This window comes from Schistocerca cancellata, chromosome 1, assembly GCF_023864275.1.
Source record: "Schistocerca cancellata isolate TAMUIC-IGC-003103 chromosome 1, iqSchCanc2.1, whole genome shotgun sequence".
NCBI classification, from domain to species: Eukaryota; Metazoa; Arthropoda; class Insecta; order Orthoptera; family Acrididae; genus Schistocerca; species Schistocerca cancellata.
Window position 1 is genome coordinate 11,802,205 of NC_064626.1, and position 26,849 is coordinate 11,829,053.

Here is a 26,849-nt window from a genome sequence, read left to right on the forward strand (position 1 = left end):
GTTTCGACGCACAGTTAACTGGTGTGCCATGCATGTGACAATAAATATCTTTTTGAATTGGTGGAAACACAACTCGCAATGTTCTAGCCTAGTAGAAATTATACAGCAGTAGTGAGGTATTAAAAGCCTGACATATCATCTGTTCACAGATGCGCCTTGTGCAAAAATGTATATCACATTTATGATTGTCTCGTTACCTGTTCACAGATGCACCTGCCAATGAGAGGGAACAGCTGTTCATACAAAAAATCAGACAGTGCTGCGTGTTGTTTGATTTTGTGTCGGACCCACTGTCTGACTTGAAATGGAAAGAAGTGAAAAGGGCGGCACTCCACGAAATGGTGGAGTACGTGAGCTCACAGAGGGGTGTCATCACGGATGCCATCTACCCGGAAGCTGTCAACATGGTATACACTTCCTCTGATTCTAAACAGTATTTGTGTTTCTTTTTTCTTTATATGAGCAAGTTCCAAAAATGCCGACTTATGACTGCAAAACACTGTGCTGTGTGCCAAATATCTGCAAAAGCAAAACTGACACACATGGAGAACTCGTGCAGCAGACCGGGAGCTGCTCTGTCGGGCATTTTGAAATGAAACAAATGACCCGGCCTGGTAATAGCTGCACTACTGCATGCCGAAGTGTTGAGTCACAAAGATCAGCAGTGCCCAGTCACAAAACACTTAGCAACCTGAAGCCTTCGGGCATCTCGGCTTTACAGAACTGGCAAATAGAGTGCTTGAGAAAAAGCTGATAGATTGTGATGACTGCAATGTTGACAGGACATTAAACTGAAATCCCCATGCCTTTCTTGTTGACATAACTCCTAAGGACAGTTTGAATTTTTCAGAAAGTCTTATACTAATCTGTCAGGATGTTAGAAGTATCTGACTTGGCTATCAGAGGCTTTTAGTAAGAGTTTGCATCTCTTGCCAATTCATCTTTAGTCTTTCAAGAAAGATGTGCTGGGTACACTAGTATTAAGTTGTACTGACACATTATGAGTGCCACCATTTGCTTGTTAACATCTACTGCTATACTTTGTGAACAACTGTGAATGCATGGCAGAGGATACATTTCTCTGTATCAGTTAGTAAGGTTTTTTCCCTGTTCTATTCACATATGGAGTGCAGGAAAAAAGGTTGTTTAAACAACTCAATGTTTGCTGTAATTAATCTAATCTTGTCCTCGTGATCCCTGCAGGAGTGATATGTAGGAGGCTGTAGTATATTCATAGAGTTATCATTTAAAGCCTGTCCTTAAAACTTTAACAGACTTTCTCGGGATAGTTTGTGTCTATCTTCAAGAGTCTGCCAGTTCTGTGTGTGTGTGTGTGTGTGTGTGTGTGTGAGAGAGAGAGAGAGAGAGAGAGAGAGAGAGAGAGAGAGAGAGAGACTCCCATGGGTCAAACAAATCTGTTGTGGCCATTCATGCTGCTCTTTTCTGTATGTGTTCATTAAATCCTCTTGTTAGTCCTATTTCATTTGGGTCCTACACACTTTTCTAGGATGGATTGCACAAGTGATTTGTAAGCAATCTTCTTTTTACAGTGATTGCATTTCCCCAGTATTCTACTGCATTACCCGCACCTGAGCCTATGTGATCATTCCATTTCACATCCCTATAAGGTGTTACACCCAGATGTTTGTAAGAGTTGATAGACTCCATATGTGTCTCATTGATATTACTGTCATGGGATACTAACATGATTGGTTCTGTGAAGTTTGCAATTTTATATTTCTGAATATTTAAAGAGATGTGCCTTTCTCTTTACCACTTTGAATATTACAAAGACCTGATTGAATATTTATACAGTTTCTTTAAGACAGTACTTCATTATAGATAACAGCATCATTTGCAAAAAATCTGATGTTACTATTAATATTTTTCGCAAGGTCGTTAGCTTAAAATGTCAACAACAAGGGTTCCAATATAATGCCCTGGGGCACACCTAAAGTTACTTCTCATCTAATGATGACAATTTATCGAAGGTAACTTGTTGTGTTCTCCAAACCAAAAAATCATCAATCCAATCACAAATTTTGATCGATACTCCATACGATCATACATTTGATAGTGTGTGGATGTGATACTGAGTCACATACTTTCTGAAACTCAAGAAATACTGCATGTGCGTGACAGCCTTGATGCAAAGTGTTCAGTATGTCGTCAGAAAACTGTGAGTTGGGTTCCGCATGATTGATGTTTTTGGAATCAGTGCTGGTTGGCGTGGAGGAGGTTGTTCTGTTAGAGATAGCTCTTTAAGTTTGAGCCCCAAATACGTTCAAAAGTTTTACAACAAATTGATGTCAAGGATACTGGATGATAGTTTTTTTAATCACTTCTACATGACCTGCAATTTCATCCAATTACTAGAAATGAATTTTTGTTTGTTTGTTCAAGGAATCAATGATTAATTATAGTTAAAAGAGGTACTAACTCAGCTTCAAATTCAGTATAGAATCTGATAGTGGATACAATTGGGCCCTGGAGTTTTCTTCAGTTTTAATGATTTCAGCTGTTTCTCAACACATCTGTTACTAATGCTTATTTGATCATTTTTTAAGTATTACGAGGAGAAAGTTGTGGCAGGTTTTAAGAGTTTTTCTTTGTGAAGTAACATTTGAAAATGGAATTAAGTATTTCAACTTTTGCTTTCCTACCCCCAGTTTCAGCTCGTCTCATTTGCGAGTTACTGGACATGAACTTTGCTGCCACTAGTGGTCTTTACATGTGACCAGAATTTCTTTGGGTTTTGAGAAGATTGTTTGACAAAATTCTGCTACAGTAGTCATGAAAGGTCTCATGCACTGCTCTCTTAATAGCCAAATGTGTTTCATTTAGTGTGTCTCTACGTATAGCCTTTATGCTTTGTTGTACATCTATTATGCAGTAGTATCTGTTTCTGTAGAAGTTTCTTTACAGTGATTGTATACCATATGAGGTCTGTCCCATATTGAACTGTTCTAAGCAGTATCCACTGCATAGTCAACTATTCTTTAAAACTAGAGCCATAGCTCCTCTACATGCTTAAGTAAAGTTACGCATTGAGATTTGTATAGGTTCAACTTTATTTGCTGTTGTGAATAAGAGCTTGTTACATTAAGGTTGATTGCTTTCATTACTCAAATATGGAACATCATATGGGGGAAATAATTCCACTTTCCTACCCAACAAGAAAGTAGGAGCAAGCTATGTCAGTGTGTAGCCAGCAATGACCCAGAGGATTTTCAGTCACCCAAACACCCACCATCACACAAGAACAGGATCGAGCCTAATCAAATTGGTGGCATTGTCATACATGGTTCTCTGCCTCAAAAGATACATAATCTACATTTGAAAGCTCACACAGTGTGTCACAAAACAGTTTCCTCATTTTGGAATCAGGTTTATAATGAAAATAAAAGCATTGATTCTATAATTGATTTTCAAGCCATTGCACTAAGAATGCAATATTAACTTTAACAACAGCAAACAAAATGCTTGCACTCATGGTCAGCAGTATCCTCATTAATGAGAGAAAATTTCCAACAAAGACCAGAGAAGAGGTGCTAAACTTCTGTGACCTGCTCAAGCAGACAATAACCTATGTGAACAAAGACAACACTGAGATACTATTATGCCCAAGTGGAAGAGGACACCATAGAAACATAGCAGTAGGAAAGGCCAGAGACTTCTTGTACTGTGCAGACAGCATAACCTCATCTCTAAATCCACATTTTTCGGAAGGAGTTCATGAAGGGTCATGAGGCACAATAGAATAGACTAACTGACAAAAACGCAATGTATGGCATTGAATACTAGACTGAAAAGCACCTCAGTGACCTGAAAATTAAGATTCTAGGAAATAGTTACACAACCAGGTATAATATACGGAAGTGAAACCATTTTCAAAACGGATATCACTGCAGGAACAGACAGAATACTCAAGACAGAAAGAATAATGATCAGAAAATACATAAGTTGACAAAATTCCAAAATTGACAGCAGTCATATTTTTGGGATAAATGTAAGTATTTGTCAAAACAGCAGGTTAATTCGATAACGTTGGTTGTATTTGTCCAGTAGACAAAAAGCTGAATCCAGGAAGATAGAAATTGAAGCCACACATGGGATTGATTGGGCAAGGCTTAGCGTGAAGGGTGAGCATGAATTTGTTAATTAGGTAGTTAGCTTGTTCAGTGGATCATTTTGATGATAAATCATAATAACATGAACAAAGTCATTCTACATTCACATTGCAAATTAATTTGTACATTGTAATTGCTGAACATTTGTAATTCTTTTAGAAATAAAAGAGATACAGATATGAAGTGATAGTGTCTTTCCCACCACCTTTTGCACATTACGATAATGGAAATTCTTCTGTGGAATAGGAGGAGTTGTGAAGGAGAAACTTTCTCAACTTGTTTTCAAATTTTACTTTGCTGTTTATCAGACATTTTATAATGCAGGTGACTCATGTATTTAAGAAAGATAAAAGAATGACCCACAAAATTATAGACCAATATCCTTAATGTCGCTTTTCTTCAGAATTCTATAACGTATTCTGAGTTCGAATATAATAAATTTTGTAGAGACTGAAAGGCTTATGTCCAAGAATCAGCATCCATTTTAGAAAGCTTCACTCTTGCGAAACTCAGCTTGCCCTTTTATCACATGATATACTGCAAACTATGGATGAAGGGCAACAGGCAGTTTCCATATTTCTAGATTTCCGAAAAGCATTTGACACGTAGTCCCACTGCTGACTGTTAACAAAGGTTTATTTATTCATTTATTTACTGTCCATATAACAAAAAGTTTTTGGACATTGTCAGGAAAATTTAGCTTACATTACACATATACAGTGAAATATTTACATTTTTTCATAACAACATTAGGATCACACACATGTCTGTACACACTATTTTTCAAAAGGCCACTACAAGTAGATTCCTCTATAGTGTAACACAATTTAGCTGATATTTATAATAATACAGTACACATAATACAGTGTACAGTTACATTCTTTCATACCTTTGATAGTTCGGAGACATTGTCTATATACACTGTTTTCCAAGATGGCACTACAACTTAAAGTCCTCAACAGAGTAACAACACTTCTCTATTAATAATTGCTTCAGTCTACTCTTAAGCATACTTATATTTGCTCTCTTAAGTTCACAGGGTAGTGCATTGTAGAAAATTGCTCCCATTCTATGTGGGCTATGGTCCGTTGCCTTTTTATTGGTCACAATTCTATGAAAATTTTCCCTTCCCCGCGTATCATAGTTGTGTACATTACTGTTTGTAATATTAAATTCAGGATTTTGTTTCACAAACATGCTACTGTCTGCAGTATATACATAGAGTACACCATAAGAATTTTATATTTTCTAAAGATGTCTACATGGCTCTCTCTTCTTTACCTTGGCTACCAATCTTACTGCCTTTTTTTGTAATCTAAACAGTCTTATCTATATAAACTGCTGATGCCCCACCTCATGTATCAATACCATACTGAAGGTGCGGATGAATCAACCCGAAATATATTTGGCTTAAAGTATCATGGTCCAAGAAGGCTGAGACCCGTTTCAGTAGATGCACATTTCTACTGATTTTCTTGCAAATATGATCTACATGTTCTTTCCATGATAAGTGTTCATCAATGACGATGCCCAAAAATTTATGTGAATTTGCATATCCAAGACCCAATGGGGATGTAAATACAGTATCAGTTAGGGCAGCATTATAACTGAGGATAAACTTCGTTATTATCGTTTTGTCTTTATTTACAAGAAACTTGTTTACTGTAAGGTATGCGGACAGAGTATTGAAACTGATCTCGGTACTGTTAGCTGCAGACTGCCTATCACTGCCACAGGTGATGGATATGTCATCGGCATAGCTTACAACTATGCAATTTTGGGTTCAAATAAGTTATTTACGTATGCAAGGAACAGAAAGCTTTATACAGTGCTCCTGTCTTTCAAATAGTAGGTAAATAGTTTCAAAGCTAATCCTCTCAACCCGTACTCTTCTAGCTTACACAGAAGAATAGTATGATTCACAGCAGAGCAAGGTAGGAGCATGCGGAATAGGTTCCCAGACATGTGAGTGGCTTGAGGTTGAAGACTTCTTAAGTAATATAACCCAGTATGTTCTCCTCGAAGACCAGTGTTCGTCAGAGACATGTGCCCCAGGGAAGTGTGATAGGACCATTATTGAATTGAATTGAATTTTATTTGATCCTGTAAGATTACATCATGTACAGTAATGTACGTGTAATATAGGACATGTCAAATTATTAACATTCATTATCACTTATTTTTCTACACCTTTAGCATACATTTTTACAATATTGATAATGAATAACAATATATACAGATTTAATGGCATAAGTATTCTGCAACACTGTATAAATCTTTTTCGATGAGATAGTCTTGAAGTTTCTTTGGAAAGTCATTGTCAGGTACACTATCTTGCAGGTTTTTAGGCAGACTTCCTAGTAGTCTGATACCAGACTACTGGGGTCCTTTTTCTAGCATTGCCAGTCGGCGGGGTATGCTCTGTACTTCATTCTTCCTTCTTGTATTGTGTGTGTGTGTGTGTGTGTGTGTGTGTGTGTGTGTGTGTGTGTGTGTGTGTGTACACTAGCATTTGTAATCCAGTTCTCACTACCTTTTGTGATGTACATAATTGTTTTGTATATATACAATGATGAAAAAGTTAAGATACCTAACTTCTTGAAACAGTTTCTGCACGTTTCGGAGGTCTTTATTCTTAAAATGGTTCTAATTGCTCTTCTTCTTCTTCTTCTTCTTCTTTTCTCTCTCTCTCTCTCCTGTTTTTTAAAAAAAAAAAAACACTCATTTTGTCTCTTGTTTGTTTGAGTTTCCCACACAGTCACTCCATACTGGAAGTATGGTTCGAAAAGTCCATGATACACTGTACACAGAAGGTTCTTGTCTGAATACTGTGATAGCTGCATCATTAAGAATATGACAGAGCTCAGTTTCTTACAGACATTATTAATATGTTTTTTCCCATTTCAGTTCATTATCCACAAGAATACCTAAGAATCTAGCAGATTCTACTTCTTCCAGCCTTGTTTCATCAACCTCTAAATCCATGTCTACAGCCTTCTCCTTGTTTTTAAACACGCTGTTCCATATTTTGGTCACTATTTAGTGTTATTTCATCAGCATACAATATTTTCTTTTCTTCTTCCTCAACACCTATTGAGGGATGAAATAGTGAAGGCAGCAGAGGATCAAATAGGTAAAAAGATGAGGGCTAGTAGAAACCCTTGGGTAACAGAAGAAATATTGAATTTAATTGATGGAAGGAGAAAATATAAAAATACAGTAAATGAAGCAGGCAAAAAGGAATACAAAGGTCTCAAAAATGATATCGACAGGAAGTGCAAAATGGCTAAGCAGGGATGGCTAGAGGACAAATGTAAGGATGTAGAGGCTTATCTCAAGAGGGGTAAGATAGATACTGCATACAGGAAAATTAAAGAGACCTTTGGAGGAAAGAGAACCTCTTGTATGAATATCAAGAGCTTTGATGGAAACCCAGTTCTAAGCAAAGAAGGGAAGGCAGAAAGGTGGAAGGAGTATATAGAGGGTCTATACAAGAGTGATATACTTGAGGACAATATTATGGAAATGGAAGAGGATGTAGATGAAGATGAAATGGGAGATATGATACTGTGTGAAGAGTTTGACAGAGCACTGAAAGACCTGAGTCGAAACAAGGCCCTGGGAGTAGACAACATTCCATTGGAACTACTGACGGCCTTGGGAGAGCCAGTCCTGACATAACTCTACCATCTGGTGAGCAAGATGTATGAGACAGGCGAAATACCCTCCAAGAAGAATATAATAATTCCAATCCCAAAGAAAGCAGGTGTTGACAGATGTGAAAATTACCGAACTATCAGTTCATTAAGTCACGGCTGCAAAAACTAACGCGAATTATTTACAGACGAATGGAAAAACTGGTAGAAGCCGACCTCAGTGAAGATCAGTTTGGATTCCGTAGAAATGTTGGAACACGAGAGGCAATACTGACCCTACGACTTACCTTAGAAGAAAGATTAAGGAAAGGCAAACCTACGTTTCTAGCATTTGTAGACTTAGAGAAAGCTTTTGACAATGTTGACTGGAATACTCTGTTTCAAATTCTGACGGTTGCAGGGGTAAAATGCACGGAGCGAAAGGTTATTTACAATTTGTACAGAAAGCAGATGGGAGTCGAGGGGTATGAAAGGAAAGCAGTGGTTGGGAAGGGAGTGAGACAGGGTTGTAGCTTATGCCCGATGTTATTCAGTCTGTATATTGAGCAAGCAATAAAGGAAACAAAAGAAAAGTTCGGAGTAGGTATTAAAATCCATGGAGAAGAAATAAAAACTTTGAGGTTCGCCAGTGACATTGTAATTCTGTCAGAGACAGCAAAGGACTTGGAAAAGCAGCTGAACGGAATGGACAGTGTCTTGAAAGGAGGGTATAAGATGAATATCAACAAAAGCAAAATGAGGATAATGGAATGTAGTCGAATTAAGTCAGGTGATGTTGAAGGAATTAGATTAGGAAATGAGAAATTTAAAGTAGTAAAGGAGTTTCGCTATTTGGAGTGCAAAATAACTGATGATGGTCGAAGTAGAGAGGACATAAAATGTAGACTGGCAATGGCAAGGAAAGCATTTCTGAAGAAGAAAAATTTGTTAACATCGAGTATAGATTTAAGTGTCAGGAAGTCGTTTCTGAAAGTATTTGTATGGAGTGTAGCCATGTATGGAACTGAAACATGGACGATAAATAGTTTAGACGAGAAGAGAATAGAAGCTTTCGAAATGTGGTGCTACAGAAGAATGCTGAAGATTAGATGGGTAGATAACATAACTAATGAGGAAGTATTGAATAGAATTAGGAGAAGAGGAGCTTGTGGCACAACTTGACTAGAAGAAGGGATCGGTTGGTAGGACATATTCTGAGACACCAAGGGATCACAAAGTCTAAGGGCAGCGTGGAGGGTAAACATCGCAGAGGGAGACCAAGAGATGAATACACTAAGTACTCTTTAGTAGAGTACCTGTTTTTTATATATATACAAATGCCACCACCCTTATATTTAGATCTGCAGAAATAACTAACTAGTTTGTAGTCCTTTATTGCAACATTACATAATTTACTTTGTTAGTCCATGTTCACTTACGCATAATATGTCTGATCTTACTCCACTCAGGAGTACTACTGCTTCTAATTTTTTGCTACCAAAGTATTCAATATTTTGATGAAGTACTTTTATGTAATTTTTTTTGTTGGTTTACATGTTGTGAGCTGTGTTCTGAGGCAAATTGTTTAGTATCATTTCCTATATACGTAAATGATCTGGTGGACAGGGTGGGCAGCGATCTACGGGTGTTTGTTGTTGATGATGCTGTGGTGTGCAGGAAGATGTCAAAGTTGAGTGACTGTAGGGTGATACGAGGTGACTTAGATAGAATTTATAGTTGGTGTGATGAATGGCAGCTGGCTCTGAAATGTTTAGTTAGTGCAAATGTGTAGGATAAACAAACCTGTAATGTTCCAATGCAGCATTAATAGTGTCTTGCATGACACAGTCATATCATTTAAATATCTGGGCATTACATTGCAAAGCAGTATGGAAAGGAATGAGCATGTGAGGATTGTGGTGGGAAGATGAACGATCTTCTTTGGTTTATTAGGAGAATTCTAGGAAAGTGTGGTTCATCTGTGAAGGAGATTGCTTATAGGATGCTAGTGCAACCTATTCTGGAGTACTGCTGGTGTGTTTGGGATCTGCATCAGGTCAGATTAGGGGAAGGCATTGAAGCAACTCAGAGACGGGCTGCTAGATTTACGGGCTGCTAGATTTCTTATCAGTTGGTTTGAACAAAATGCAAATTTTACAGAGGTCCATGGGAATCCGTGGAGGGAAGGCGATCTTCTTTTCGAGAAACAATATTGAGAAAAATTTGATAACTGGGATTTGAAGCTGACTGCAGAACAATTACTGTAGAGTATGGTATGTGGTGCAAAAGACAACCTTAATGTGGAATAATGAATGCTATTTTTCCTTCTGGTATTGTAATTATGTACATCATTGATCCTTTTGAACTAGTGCATTATTTATGACAAACTTAATGAGGGAATAAATATACCTGTGAAGCAGCAGTCAGAATGCCTAACTCGTTAAACAGATGTCTACAAGACGATCTTGGGTGAGAACCACATACGAGGTGTGATCAATAAGTAGTAAGGACTGAATTTCTGTAGTGCAAACGGAGCAGTGGAGGGAGGTTGGACTGCCTGGGCGTGATAGTGTGGAAGCTTCCGGAGAGACTGACATTTTCAGTCACCCCCCCTCTCCCCGTTCAGTAGTGTGGCAGCATTTCAAGATGGAGAAAAATGTCGAGTAGCACTATGTCATCGAATTCTGCACGAAACGAGGGAAAACAGTGACGTAGACATCAGGAATGATTAAGGATACCTATAGCGTTGCTGCCTAGAGCCACTCAGTGGCACAAGCTGTTCCGGAAGGGGTGGGAGCTCGTCAAAGACAACCGGCGAGCTGGTCACCCATCAACCCCAAGGACTTATGAAAATGTGGCGAAAGTGAAGGTGCTCCTGGACTCCAGCCCCCACTTAAACATTTGTCTGATGGTTGACGAGTTGGCGATTTCATGCAGTACCATCCAAGAAATTGTTACGAGGATTTGGCCGTGCGAAAGGTGTATGCCAAGTTTGTGCCAAAAATCCTGATTGACAAACAAAAACTGAATCGTGTGTAAATACCCAGGAAATTTGGAACTGTGGCCTAGAAAACCAAAATTTTCTTCACAATGTCATTGCTGGCGACGAATCGTGGTGTTTTGAATATGACCCGGAGGCCAAATGCCAGAGCACTCAGGGGCACACCGTCTGTTCCCTGCATCTGAAGAAAGCCTATATGAGCAAGTCAAGGGTGAAAACCGTGCTCATTTACTTTTTTGACTGTGGTGGTGTGGTTTACTGGGAATTTGTGCCCGATTTGATGTGGAAGTGCTTTAAAGATTGTGCAAACACATCCTGAGAGTGCAACCAAACATTGCCGCTTGTTGGAAGCTGCACCATGAAAATGCACCATGCCACTGCGCACTGTGGGTGTTGAAACACCTGGCCAAGCACAGGGTTGCCACATTGCTTCACCCTCCATACAGTCCAGATCTGTCACCGGCAGACTACTTCCTGTTTCCCTGGCTCAAGTGGGACTTCAAGGGACACCAATTCAGTCTGTAGAAGACATCCAAAATGCCGGGACGGCGTCGCTAAAGAGGATCACAGAAAGAGAGATCCAGAAGGCGTACGTGCAATGGGAATCGTGTTACATGTGTTGTGTCGAAGGACGAGGGTGCTACTTTGAGGAATACTAAGGATTTGTACCAGTTAGTTCAGTAAAAAAATTTAAATTAATTCAGCTTTACTACTTATTGATCGCACCCTGTATTATTCTTAGAGCACATTTTAGGACAACAAAGAATTTCTTTCTTAAAGATGAGTTAACCCAGATCATTATTCCATATGACACTATTGAATGAAAATACAGAAAATGTATCAACTTACTGATTTGTCTGTCCTGAAGATTGACAAGGAGTCTTAAGTGCAGATGCGGCTGAACTAACAAGAGGCGGCCACGATGTTGAGATCACGGATTTACTTCAAACTTTGTATTCACTTAGTAGGCCATTAAAACAACATAATGTGAAGGTAGTAAGGTGGACTACCCTGGCAGTTCCGAGTGAATCGTAAGAGAAGTTTTACATATTTTATGTAAATCATGTACCTGTGCAAAGGGTTCATTGTGGTCATGTGGTTAGCGTTCACGCAAGGCAAGTGGGTCGTGGATGAAGCGATGGTTTATATCCCACTGACACTTATTCTTTACTCTACATTGTTTTCATCACTGTTCTCGTCATTTAATTTGTATGATATTTGAGAGGTAACATAATGAAAGAAAGAACACATGTATTTGTATGAAATTTCAATTTATGTTTTCCATGTCTATATGACGTAACATTCTGCAATGTGTGATGTCAAGAGCATATCCAACATGTAATTCTACATTGCTGTCTTGGCCTGTCACACTGCGACTTACTTTATTAGGAATAACGGCATTCACATCATTATTTATCGATGTTTGACTTGGGGTTTCAGAGTCAGTCTGTCCCTTGTCCTTGAAAATTTAATTACAAATAGTAAATTGTCAGATAACATATGAAATACATTACAACTTCATGAAAATACTTGTGGGGTTATTATTTTTTCTTATATTACCTTTCAAATGTCATATAAATAAAATAATGAAACAAGTGATGAAAGATATATAATTTAAATAATAAGTGTTACTAGAATTCGAACCATCACCTCGTCCGTGACTGCCTTTCCGTGCGCGAATGCTAATTACGTGGCCTCAATGAATTCTTAGGCTTAGCCTCTTTGCATGGTGTATAAAATAGATGTGTAAGACTTCTCTTGCGATTTTCTCAGAATTGCTGGAGTAGTGCACCTTACTATTTTCAAATTATGTCTTTTAATGGCCTACTAATGGTGTACAAAGTCTGAAGTAAATCCGTAATCCCAATGTCTTGGCCTGCCTGTGTAAGTTGTTGTAAGAGTTCCAAAATGTGCTTTTTCTAGTTTAAATTGTCGTAGATAAGGACACCCAATAATTTTGAAATTTCAACCGTATTTATTATTTCCTCACTGTGTGTGACACTTCTCATTGGTGTAGTAACCCTAGATGTGAAGAGCTGAATATGTTGTGTCTTTTTAAAACTGAGGATGAGGTCATTCTCAGAAAACCAGTTTGTTTCTGTGTGCATGCTTGGGTTGATTACAGTGCTAGTGTCGTCTCCAAAAAACTAATTCTGCTTGTTTATATTGGATGGTAGATCATTTACATATGTGACGAACAATAGTGAAGCTAAGACTGAGCTGTCTGGAACCCCATACCTGATTTCTCACTAGTAAGAATTATGTCTCTTGATATCTCCTTAGTAAAAATTATGTGTCCGAGCTAGGTTGGTTGAATTATTAAGTACAACTTTCTGCGTTGTTCTGCTTAGATACGGCATTATCCATTGATATAACTTCAATTTATGCAGGAGGATACTGTGATTCACAGAGTCAGATGCCTTAGCTAAGTCAAATAGAGAAACCAACTGGTGCTGTTTTATTATTTAATGGTTGTAAAATTTGGTCAGTTATCATGTACGACGGAAGATGGGGAAAGTAACACACAATAATCGTACTAATAAAGTTTAATAGGTAATAAAACAAAAAATTACAAATGAACTTAAATCTTTTACCTACTTTCCTACCTTGTCACCACAATTTTCAACTCATTTCTACCATCATGGTGCCAGTTTCAGTGTATCCTGCTCGTAGAAGTCCATTTGGTTGAAGTATAGTCATCTGCAAAATAGTGATTTCACTTCCGCATCTGTGACAAAGCACTGACCGGCTAGGAATGGTGTATGGTGGAGGCTGGAGCACCTCCCACCAAATTTGGATATTTTCTCATGAACAGGAATAGAAGCATAGGGGTGAGCGTTGTCATGAAGTTTGACATCGTCATCATTAATGATGTCGCATTTGTCACTAAGGGCATGACGCAACTTAACCATATTAAAATTTAGGCTGCAGCATTCACAGTGGGCCTTATTCAGCAAAGTCCACCAATAACACATCATGCATATCCCAGAACACTGTCACGAGCATTTTCCTAGCAGATTGAATTACTTTGAATTTTTTTCGTACTGAGAAGCCAGCATGTTTCTACTCAAGAGGTCTGCACAACTTCAGTTGTGTAGTGGTATGCATTTTAATTTAAAATATCGATGTTTCTTATTCGAAAGTTCAAACTATTCAGCAGTGATCTATTGGCTGACTACATTACATGTCCTATGCCCAGAAAATCTGCTGACATTGGGTGGCTGTATCACGTGACATGAGCTATGATTCACTGACAAAAGCACATTGCAATCTTGATTTCAGTGCTTCAGAAGCTAATGTGCTGTATTTGGTGTAATTGTATTTATACTTTTAGTATTTTCATTCAGGAAAAATGTGTTTTTTAACCAGGAAATCCAGGAAAAATTTGGTAATTTTTCTTTCTTGTCTGTGTGTACACCAATTAGTTGCTAAGGTGAGATAATATTCTAGAATACATCACCTTCTCAAAAATTTTGGAAAACTATGTGAGCAGAGAAATAGGTCAGTAGTTATCAACATCACTTGTAACCATTCTGAGAGAGGGTTTAACAATGGCGTAATTCAGTTTCTCTGGAAAAATGCCGAGAGTTAGTGACGCATTACATATGTCAGTAAGACTGGACTTAGAATATGTGAGCAGATCTTCAGTACTCAGTTGGAAACACCATCAAACTCACAACAATTATAGCGCTTTCATTCAGTTCATTAGTAATGTTATCCTGTTCTGAGTTTGGTTTTTCCTGTACTCTGATCTTCCTACCTGCCACCAGTTCACCCCCAGGAAAACTTAAAAGAAAACATCAGATTGCTAGTGCAAATTTTCCGCAGTCATACTGTCATCATTGGAAGGTGCTTCAAAGATCAAAAAATCAATTGCAAACATTACAGTCTTGTTAGTCATGAGTATAAAAAGATGTCCTGTGAAACATTAATAAATGTCTTCTCTGAAAATTACCGAGAACAGGCAGGTGTTACGGAAGCCCATTTGTGATGCAAATGTGTTACACAATAGCAGCAAATAAACGCAATCTGTCAGAGAAAGCCCATATTGAAAGTGGTATCTCAACCATGAGGCAGTTGTATCAACAATGATTACTAAAGTACAAATGGCAAGTAAAACAAACAGTAGTAGTATCATATACAACCATGAGAATGGACAGTGTGCCCCTCACAGCGAGCAAAGTTAATGATAATACACTTTGCGAGCTAACCGTAAATTTTGTTGGCTTGTTTACACAAAAGAGAAATATTTTGAAGATAAGTTTTTTAGAAATTTACCATAGAGTGTATGGGTAACATGTTAAGACTGTATGTTACCAGAATAACTAGTCTGTGACTTTTACATGTACTGGGGTATATCTGCATCCCGCTTACATAACCAGGGAAGATATAAATCAGTATGATTGCGGAAAAGGTATACCTATTTGGGAGCTGGCCTTCACAGGGAAACCCTGGAAAACTTGGAAGAATAGACCCCAGCTCAGGTATTAAAGACGATAGGAAAGCCTAAACGAAGTGATTTTGAAATGTATAAAACTTGATAGATGAGGTAGATAGAAAAGTGCCTCATAGCAAAAAAAATCTTTACAACAGTGTTTAAAAAAAAAATTAATTTTCTTCTTTCGACAGTGCAGGCGGAGATCTCATAGTGGGGCCGATGAAACAGGAACACTGGGTATGGACAGCGGGTAGGCGACGTACAGCATTTGGTTGAGGCAGTATGGAGGACAGGCGATGAGTGGCGATACAGGACAGAAGCTGGTAATGTGCCATAGAAACAGCAAGATGGTCTCAGGAACAGATGGTCAGGGACGTGAACATGGAACAGGTTTAAAATGGAATGAGAAAAGGTTCTGACTGAATAAATCCCTGGAAGAGAGTGGATTAAGGCACTGAAGTCCATATTTCATCGTTGCATTCAAAGTCAGAATTGATTCATTTATTCTTCCATCTGTACTAGACTGGAATATCCATCAGTCCTGAAAATCGCGAATTTTATTGTCGTCCTTAATTTTGAAGTTGTTCAGAATCACAACTGCAGATTGTCCAAAGTATTGCAAAAGAAACTGTGTTAATTTAATTTTGCTGTAGCACATACCGAATGTATTCCTCCCAAAAAATTTCTTAATCTAATCTTCGATTTGATATAGTTCAGGTGGAAGTAAGGCACTGAATCTGTCAGAATTTTGTTTTCAAGTACGAAATTATGGATAAAATTCAAGTTCATGTATGAGGAAAATTTTAAAATATAGGCATGTGACATCAAATACAAGTAAAATTGTATTCTTCCAGTACAAATATCTGAAAATTTTTGATCTTTATTATTATCGTTATTTGATCTGCAGATCCACCTGCAATTAAACAGCATTAATGGTGATGTATGCTCGTTTAGCTCAGCATCTATTCGCAGAATCTTTGTCATTCTCTCATGAACATTAATGGAAAACATATTTTCAACAATTCTGTCAATAATATGAAAACACAAGAAACCCAACTCTTAAAAATTCAATTAAAACTCTTAAATTAATTCAATTGAAAAAGAATTCATATTGAGAACTTTTAAATATAATAAATTTTCTCTCGCGCGACCAGCGAGTCTCTTTAACCGTTTGTAGCGGTGATATTATCGACTGTAGTTTCACTTCACACTTCAGTTGTTTTTACCGCGAACAGTGCGTGTCCTGCCTTCAACGTACTTCCATACATAATTACTGTTTAAAGTTTCACACGCCATGTTCATGTTCATATGATTGTTATGTCTTGAGAGAATATAGGTACACTTTAACTACACATTAACACTCCCTATGGCTCTTACTTATAGTCAATATGTACACACACTAGGAAATGCTAGAGCCTGATAACTATTCTAAAGATTATACTGAACTATCTCAGGAGTAATCTCACTGTCTCTCAACCTATCAACCACATAAATATATAGGTATATTCACTCAAATAATAATAAAAATCCATTCTTGATTCTTCTTCAGTTCTGGTGCCAAAGTTCTAAGATCCTTCAAAAAATTTCTTGATATCATTATGCGGGAATAAACCCTTTACCCCTTTTGAATCGGGATAGGCCAACAAGTATGATCCCGGATTTGGTGTTCTTTCTCAGTTTCGAGGAATGCAGGTGTCGCCTCAATAAAACCTTTGCTCCGAGATGAAACGTCTGAACCCGGTGTATCCTTTGATCATATGTCAACTTCTGTTGTGCTGCCTTTTCAGTCAAACTGACAAGTGCTAGTCAAATCTTTTCCTCCCATGTTAGTTTTTGATCTTCATGCTTTGGCAAATGCTTTATCCAGAAATTCTTTTCAGCCAGCTTAAACATTAGCTCTGTTGGAGTGAAGGTAGTTGAGGTATGTGGCAGATTATTAAATATTTGCTCAAATTCCAACAGATAATCAGCCCATGATGTTTGTTTATTGTGACAGTATGTACACATGACTGTTTAATTCCCGGAATAAACTCGTTTTTTTGGATTGCCTTGAGGGTGGTAACATGATGTCAATATTTGCCGAATTCCAAGCTGCGCTAGTGTTTGTTTCCATTTAAATCCAGTAAAAATTCTGGCATTGTCTGAAATTACGGATTTAGGTAAACCTGCATGCGGAATATAGTCATGCACAAATCTTATTACAACAGCTCTGGCAGTAGCACACTTTAATGGATAAAATTTTACATATTTTGTAAATACATCATAAAATTCAACAATGAATCTTACTCCTCCTCTTGACCGTGGAAGTGGGCCGCAGATATCACACGAAATTAGTGACCTTGGCTCTTGTGGAATAATTGAATGCAGAGCATCTTTACTACCTCTATTATCCGGTTTTGCTTTCTGACATATTAAACGCTTTTGTATTAGTTTGTGCACTTTCCTCCTAATATTCAGAAAATAACAGTAGACTCCTATTTTGTTTGCACATTTAACCATCTCAAAATGTCACCATGATAAGTGGGTGAACCAAATGAATTTCTCCTCGTATTCTTTCGGGATGCACACACACACCACCATGGATTGTTGTCCTTCCCACATCTGAAGAATAATACTCCATTCACTAACTTGTAGTGATCTAAATTGGCACTTGAATTTTGTTGTTCCTTTAGCTGAATTATCTTGTTCCATCACTGATCCTTCCGTTGTAAATTTCTCATCTCTCTACAGAGATGTATATAGTAAGCTTTGTAGTTACTGTCTTGCAACAGTAGTACTGGAAATTCTGAAGTATGGATTGATTCTATTTCCTGCGTTAAACCTTCTGGAGATCTCGAAAGTGCATCAGCAATAATATTCTCCTTGCCAGATACATGGACGATTTTAAATTGGTATTGCTGTAGTGTCATTGTCCAACGTGACCATCTGGGATGTAATAATTTACACGTCTGAAAAAAGGTTAGTGATTGATGCTCACAATACACAACAGTTTTCGAGCCATATAAATAATAATTAAACTTCTTGAATGCCCAGATAATAGCAAGTGCTTAAAGTTCTGTTGTTGTATAAGCTCTTTCACATGGTGATAAAACTCTACTAGTAAATGATATTGGGCAGAATGTTGTTACTCCTTTTATTTTCCTTATCTGAAAGAGACAGGCACCTAATCCAACATCCGAGGAATCTGTAGAAAGACAGAACTCACAATTCATATCAGGGTGATATAACAAGGATACATTGACGAGTTGGTCTTTAATGTCTCGAAACCGTTGGAACCGGTGGGAATGGAACATGTTGAAGGCTTTTGGGGATGTGAATTGGGAGTGGGTGACAGGACAGAGGATGAGAAAACTGTTTGGGTGAAGGTTGTGCGGACATTGGATTAATGGAGATTGAAGTGGGAGTGGAGGATGTGCGGAAGGGGCAAATAAATGTGGCCCAGGTTGAGAAGCAGTCACGGAAATTGAGTATGTTGTGCCACTGGGTGGTCAACTTTGTTCTCGGTAACAGGTCGGTGATGACAGTTCATCTTGGTGGTTTGCTGATTGGTAGTCTCATTGACATAAAAAGCTGTACAGTGTTTGCAGTAGATTTGGTATATGACATCGTTGCTTTCACAGGTGACCTGGCCTCTGATGGAGTAAGGTAGTCTTGTGATAGGACTGGAATAGAAGGTGCTGTGTTTGTGGATTGGGGAGCTCTTGCACCTTGGTCTACCACAGGCATAAGGTTCCTGTAGCTATGTGTTGAGAGTGGGACTGGCATAGGGATAGACCAGGATGTTGTGTAGATTGGATGTTGTGTAGATTGTATGGGCGGCAGAACACCACTTTTGGAGGCATGAGAAGGATCTTGGGTGGGATTACCCTCCTTTCGGGACATAACACATAATAAAAGCCCTAACAAGGATGTGGATCAGTTTTTCCAGTCCAGGATCATATTGGGTAATTGGGGGGGGGGGGGGCTCCTTTGTAGCTGATTCTCGGAGGTGGGAAGGGGTGAGGGGAGGCATGAGAAATCTGTTTGTGGACTAGATTGAGGAGGTAGTGCCTGTCTATGAAGTCCTTCGTGAGACCTTCATCTTAACGTGTGTACCACATCTAAGTGCAGTAGGACCATATTAAGGGTTAAATTAAATTGCCGTTGTTGAACAGGGTAGAAAGGGACGTGTAGCGGTTAGAAGCTTGAGGGAAGGTATGTCACCCAACTGTGGTCACGCATTTCCCTCCTTCATTAGGCCTGGGTCTATAAAAATAAATGGCAAGTAGGCTGTTCCCAATTTTCTCTACCACACTATGTCAAAAAAAAAAAAAACTACATTATGTTTCATAGAGCTATACCAACCACTCCACAGCTCACTTTATAAATCCCTGGCAACACGGTATGCGGAGATGCCGTGGCTATGCAGAATGCGGACATGTCCTGAGGTATCCATTCTCCACAAAGAATGTTAACACTACATGAAATACGGATATGAACCCTTCCTGCCCAGTAGTTCTCTGTTCTCTCATGTGACTGGACAAAACATCTTCACTGGGCTTATATCTACATAGTGGAGTTATTTTCAGTTTATTAAGTGGGTATTTATGTGCAGTTGTTAAATGAGCTGTTACATAAAAAACCCAACAGTTGAAACTGTCAGCTGTTTACCACACTGAAGAGCCTGTCTCAAGTGTAATACGGTATCAATATGTATTTGGTAATAGATTTTATTGACTTGCCACTATCACTGGCTGGAATACTCCACACAGCATGAGGTGTATGGAATGCATCACCATAGACTCAGCTCTCCCAACAATTCACAAGGCTCAGTGGTTTAAATTGTCTCCTTCAGCAATGGAAGTAGGTCACCTACGTGTTACAGAACTTCAGATGTTTGAACACAAGCAATGCATTGCATAAGTTTACTGTTAGAGATTTAAACATGATCAGTCCTATTCCATCAGAAATATTGACACCCACCTTGCAATGTATGGTATTTACCTGAGTAAAAGGCGATCTTGAATATAAGATCCACCCCCCTCCTCTCTCTCTCTCTCTCTCTCTCTCTCTCTCTCTCTCTCTCTTTATTTTTATAACATATTACAAGGTGTGATTTGAAAGTTTTAAGAATGGTCTTGTAATTGTACAATAGTGGTACTTACATGCTACCCCCCCCCCCCCCCCCCACTCCCCCCCACTCCCCATGAACCATGGACCTTGCTGTTGGTGGGGAGGCTTGCGTGCCTCAGCGATACAGATAGCCGTACCATAGGTACAACCACAACGGAGGGGTATCTGTTGAGAGGCTAGACAAACGTGTGGTTCCTGAAGAGGGGCAGCAGCCTTTTCAGTAATTGCAGGGCAACAGTCTGGATGATTGACTGATCTGGCCTTGTAACAATAACCAAAACGGCCTTGCTGTGCTGGTACTGCGAACGGCTGAAAGCAAGGGGAAACTACAGCCGTAATTTTTCCCGAGGGCATGCAGCTTTAATGAGAGCTGCATCAAACCAGTCTCAGGACTGAAGACCACAACAACAACAACAACATGCTACTGTGATGCATTTCCTCCAAAATAGTCCCCATCTGACTGAACCCACTGATTCCAATGGTTTTTCCATTTTTGGAAACATTCCTGGAAATAGTTTTCCTGCAGTGTGTTAAGAACGCTATCCGTACTCTCCGTATATGCCTGGATGTCTTCAATCGAGTCAAATCGCTTCTCTTTCAGTGAAAATTTCAGTTTAGGAACAGATATAAGTCTGCAAGTGCCAAATCAGGGGAATATGGTGGTTGTGGAAGCACAGGAATTTTGAATTTGGTCAAAATTCCGACAATGGAGAAGGCACGATGAGCCGAAGCGTTGTCATGGTGTAGCATCCAACTCCTGTCTTTCCACAGTGCAGACCTTTTCTTCCGCACCTTTTTGCGCAAACATTCAAGAACGCATTTGTTGTATTCTTGGTCAATTGTCTGTCCTCCAAGGGTAAATTCATGCTGCACAATACCGGTAGAATCGAAAAAAGTCACCAACATTGTCTTCACCTTCGACAGACTTTACCGTGCGTTTTTTGGTCATGGTGAACCTGGAGTCTTCCTCTGCGAAGAATGCACTTTCGTTTCTAGGTCATACCCATATACCCACGATTTGTCACCTGTAATTACCCTATTTAACAAATCTGGGTCATTTTTATTCCAATTAATGAGTTCTTGGCACACTTCAAGTCGGTATTGTCTTTGGTCACTTGACATCACTTTTGGAATGAATTTTGCGGACACTAGATGCATGTTCAGATCTTCAGTTAAAATTTGACTGAACTGCATAGAAACTTGAATTAAGTTCATCAGCCATTTCCCTAATTGTAAGTCTATGATCAGAGTGTGCTATGTCACAAACTTCCACAACATTTTCATTCATTTTTGAGGTGGAAGGATGGCCGGACTGTGGTTCATCTTCAAATGATTTGTGGCCATTTTTAAATCTGTTGAACCAGATGAAAACATTTGACCAGCACATACAATTATCTCGAAAAGCAGTTTTTAAATGCTGAATAAGAAGTTCTGGGGAGATGTAGTCTGTCTGCAAATTGAAAAACAAGTAGCGCTCGTGGTGGAGGATGTCACCTTTCTTGGAAAATCACTGAAACTGCCATACGGAAGATTTAGGATCAGTTTCCCTTGCAGCATTGTACAACACTGCACAGAGATGTACATAGAATATGCCCGTATGTTTTTCTTGTGTTTGAACTCTTACCTGTGTTCAGTGTAATGTTAACACCGTTCGTTACACATCTAACTCTTGCCCTAGCCCCACCACCCACTGTGAAAGGGTCGGTATAATTTGTGAAATGTCCTTTAGTTGCTCTTTGTCATGTAGTGCACTAGAGAGACTGTGTAATTGCCTGCTTTCCCTCCACTTCGATAATCTCTACCCCAAACTTTCCACCCTGTTACCCCTTCCCCATTACGCAGTTTATCCATTGATATGGTTCTACTGCAGTTCTACTACACACTGCTTCTCAATCCACTTTATTTAACGATAAGCAATAATTATGCACAACTAAAACACCATTTTCAATTATCGGGGATTTTTCTATGCCTGGCAGCATGGAAACTGTTAGTGTTGGAGAAAAAAATTAATAGGACATTTTTAGAGGCAGTTTAATTTTGTACTGGGAAACATTTTCACTAGATGCTGCAGTTTTGGAGATATTAAAGAAAAACCTGGAAAAATGCCTTTACATCACCGCCCCACCCCCATCCATTACTTAAAAATTTGTGACAAGTCAAATTTTTTCTGCAAGTCGGCATTTTTTGGGTCTGCAGTGACTGGGCGACAGTGGTTTACAGAGTTTTAAGATTTCACCACAGTATAGCATCTTTTTATGGTCCAGTGCTATTTGTTTTTCACTTGTCACTTATTCAACTAATGAGATACCCTGATTATTTTCCTGTTGATGACATTGGGACTGAAATGAATCAGTCTGGGTATGCTATACTCTGCCGTAAGTTTAACACGGAACTTAACATTTTGCTATGTATTCTTGTGCATGTATAGTCATCTCACCCGATGCTCTTTCTGCGAAACGTCAATAGCAGCCTGTCGGGCACTGTCGTGTGCAGCCATTGCACTGCATTTATGGGGTTCCCTCACAGTTTACACTTCTCCTTTTCCGGCTGCTGCAGTGAGCGTGCCGCAGTCTGCTGTCCCTGCCACTGAGATCTGTATACCGGGTGAGGATTAGGCTTGCTGTAGTGTTAATGTATCATAACAGACCAACTTTGTAACATCAAATTCCATATATGTGTGGTTTGTACAAATAAACAGTATAATTGCCAATTCCACGTAGAACAATTTATAATGTCGGTGAATTAATATATAGTGAAACCGAACACATTGAGCACAATCTTTTTCTCACAGCCTCTTAAAGGTTTTCTGTGGCTGTTTTTCACTAGAGAACATGAAACAACTTCACACATTATCATATCTGTAATGATTTGAGAACACTGCAGCTGTTTTTGTAAATATTACTGACTATCTGCTCAGGTGCAAAACTAGTTATGATGAAATAAAGTGTTTGTCAAAAAATTGGCAGATTGCAGCTTTTTTGCTTTGGTGATATTAACTTTTCACATTTTCACAGCACGGCAACAGCACTGGAGCACGAATGGCAGGAAAAAGAAAGCAACTGTCAAATAAGATCTTAACCTAGAACTACATGGGTGAAACCTTCAACACAGTGATTGGCAAAATAGTTAAGACTGTCAGTGTTTTGCATAACTCACCGTGCCATTAATGCTACAGAACAGTGGAAAACATAAATATGTAGGGCCGATTTCCAGTGGCATCTAACATCTGGCGTGGGTGCACTGCTGCTAACAACAAGTAGTACATGAGCATGCTAATGAGTTGTTTCTTTACATTAGAATAGACCTTCTGTCGAGGAAAGTGTATAATCGAGATATAAATTGTTTTTCACATTTGCTTGGTTTGTTGGTAAGGTTCTTTTGGAGTACTAGTATAAAATTTGAAAATGCGATATTTGTTGGCTGGATGTTTGTAATGTAGAGAGAGAGAGAGAGAGAGAGAGAGAGAGAGAGAGAGAGAGAGAGAGAGGGGGGGGGGGGGTTGATTGGAAACAATGCCACTGGGTCTTAAAATTTGAAACTTTTACTGTATTTCTTTTTCATTTCCTGTCAGTCATGCTGCAGCCATATAATTTTAGTACAGTATGCAATGGTTACAGTAATTCTAAGGATAACAGTGTGTTATTGCACCAGTTTGCAGTGAATCTGTTTCGGACGCTGCCACCTTCGAGTAATCCCAACGGGGCAGAGTTTGATCCTGAAGAGGACGAACCCACCCTGGAGGCAGCGTGGCCCCACTTGCAGCTCGTCTACGAGTTCTTCCTACGGTAATTCTGCATTTGTCAATTCTTGTATGTAAGATGTGATCACTAGTTTGAAAATAGGCTGAAAATGTGATATGTCAGTGACCTTAGTAGCACAAGTCTAGGAGTTGCTGTTACTTCTTTATCTTCCGTTGTAAAGGAATACTTGAAATTGGAATTCAGTATTTTTGCTTTTGCTTTGCTACACTCAATTTTAACTCCTATGGACACTGACTGTGGTGAAACAGCTTTTTACACTTGACTAGAATTTCTTTGGCTTTTGTGAGAGATATTGCGGTAAGATTTTGCGAAGGCTGTTACTGAAGATTTCAGAAACTGCCCACTTAACAGCTGAGTGTGTGCCATTCAGCATTTCTCTGTTTATAGCGTTATCTTTTGCAGTGTGAACATTTGGCTGTAGTTCTATTCCCATATATTTTCTGGTTTTATGCATTTTAATCATCTTTGTATCTAGTCCTTCCTTTCTTTTTATATGACCTGTATTATGAAGTACACACTCTGAGACAATTGGGAAATCTGAGAAAAATAGGGAACTTTTCATTGAGGAAGCCGGGAGAAACTGTGATTTTTTTTTAATTTTTTTTTATTTATTTTATTTTTTTTAATTTTATTTTATTTTGTCTGCTAATAACTGATACTCGACAAAGAATTTTACTGTCTCCCACTACTGCAGAATAATACTGCAGCAATAAAACCAGGGTGTATACGACCTGGGACAACCGGGAGATCCGGGAAAAAACCGGGAATTTTTTCATTCGGGAGAAAACCGGGAAAAACCCGGGAATTTTGTGGAATTCCGGGAATTTTTCGTTGTTTTAGTTTTCAGATAAATTTTTGTAATTTCGACTGGTATGAATCGATACTCTTACAAAGGATATTACTGTATCCCACTACTGCAGAATAATACTGCAACAGTAAAACGTGAATGAGAAAAAAAAGAACATAAAACATAAATCGCAAAGGAAATGTGCCACATACAACAACAAAACACAGTGCTCATGCAAGCATTTGCCAACAGCAAAATCTGTCAAAGGACGGAAGACTGTGCAGTGCTTCATAACAACAAATTGCGTCCAATGAGCATGATGTCACAACTGTTTGAATTCATTTTAGCAGTTACGAACGGGCTCATGTGCATGTGCAGTTGAGTGGCGTATGAGTAGTACCTTCTCCCGTTTCTGGCTACAGAAATGGGGCTGTTGCAGCAAGCATCTATATGCATCTGGGAAAAATTTTACTGCCGCCCCCGAGCTGCCAGATTCACGCATATGCAGTGGGCCCGGATCTATAGGGGGGTGGCAATTTGTATTCTTGAAGAGAGAGAAACCAAAAAAAAGAACATTGTTTCTCAAAGTGCCTAGCATCCAGCACATGTTGGTCTCTCGATTACTCATATGGTTTTGATGCGCATCCCTGTTGGTTTTTGAACACACTCTGTAAGTTGATTTCTGAATGAATCATAACCCGCGCGGTGTAGCAGTGTGGTCTAGAGCGACTTGTCACGGTTCGCGCGGCGCCCCCTGTCGGAGGTCCGAATTCTCCCTTGGGCATGGGTGTGTTTGTTGTCCTTAGCATAAGTTAGGTTAAGTAGTGTGTAAGCCTAGGGATCGATGACAGCATTTTGGTCCCATAGTTAAATAAATAAGTTGATTTTTGAATGCGTGCGTAGTGTTCGTGATGTCTCTGTCAGGGGAATCCTTGTCACACCGAGAAATAAACTTTCCTGCAGGTAAAATGGGACCAGACTATACAAGCTGAGTGGAGTAAAGCCTAACGAGTGAACACGAATCGCTGTCTGATTATGTTGTTGATTGGGTTTGCGAATGATCAGCGTTGTTATAATTACTAGGGAAATCCATAGATCCAGACTACCAGAGCGGAAATAAACGACTAACAGGAATAACAGGTAAGAAAGATTACGTATTATCTTCTCAGTGTATCCAGGAAAATGAAATTTTGACAAAGTTTTTGGCCAGGTCGGTACACTAGTAAGGGCCAGTTGTACTGTACCCGTCTAGCAGCCGCTTAAGTTCTATTTTGGAAGTAGCGCAGAAAATGGTTTGTATGAACATAACAACGCCTAACCGGAGGTACAATCAGGGATAACTAAACCGGTGATTCTGGCAGGGTTAGTGAAGTTAACCAGCGAATAAGTTTTGACAAAAGCAGGAATAGTTCCAGAATTAGACTTGACAAGATTGTTTGTTTGGAACAAGGAAGGAGAAGAAACAGGTACATCACACAAATTATGGAAGAATAAGATGATTCCAAATTCATATAAATATCTCACACTTTTCGATCTCGTGCTGGAGAAACTGGAGCATACGAATGAAATATGAAGCTGTTTTCTAACATAAAGCTTTTTGCTTGTAGTAGGCCTAATAGGCATTTTATGTTGATCTTCATGAATTTTATTGTCGTGTTATAAAAATGACCATTTGTGCCAAAACAGTCTCGTTTATTTGGTGTGTGTTGCAATTTCTACAGTGTCAGTAAGACCTATTTTATTTTATCTAGCAGACATTGACAAAATAGACACAATCAAATTGAGAAACCACACGTCTTGAGTACTGTGTGTATTAACAACTTTGGGGTATTAGACAACAATATTTCGATTTTTCAAATAGCAAAACGTTTGACGAACTTTGATGAGGTAATATATTCTTTCGCAGAAAGGAAGCATGCCATTTAAAGCTGTAGCAAGATTAAGGAGGAAATAATGCTAGGAACTAAGGATTGAATAAATGTGTA

General features: G+C 38.8%; 1 protein-coding gene across 4 annotated transcripts in view; it reads left to right on the top strand.

The window, feature by feature from the left end:
- Window positions 1–26,849, top strand: part of LOC126164076 (serine/threonine-protein phosphatase 2A 56 kDa regulatory subunit gamma isoform) — a 382,345-nt gene that overhangs the window by 215,252 nt on the left and 140,244 nt on the right. For all 4 annotated transcript variants that reach the window (XM_049920208.1, XM_049920210.1, XM_049920211.1 and 1 more), the window contains 2 exons: window positions 208–407; window positions 23,968–24,101. In XM_049920208.1, coding sequence (XP_049776165.1) covers window positions 208–407; window positions 23,968–24,101 — 334 coding nt within the window. The remainder of the gene's footprint in view (window positions 1–207; window positions 408–23,967; window positions 24,102–26,849) is intronic.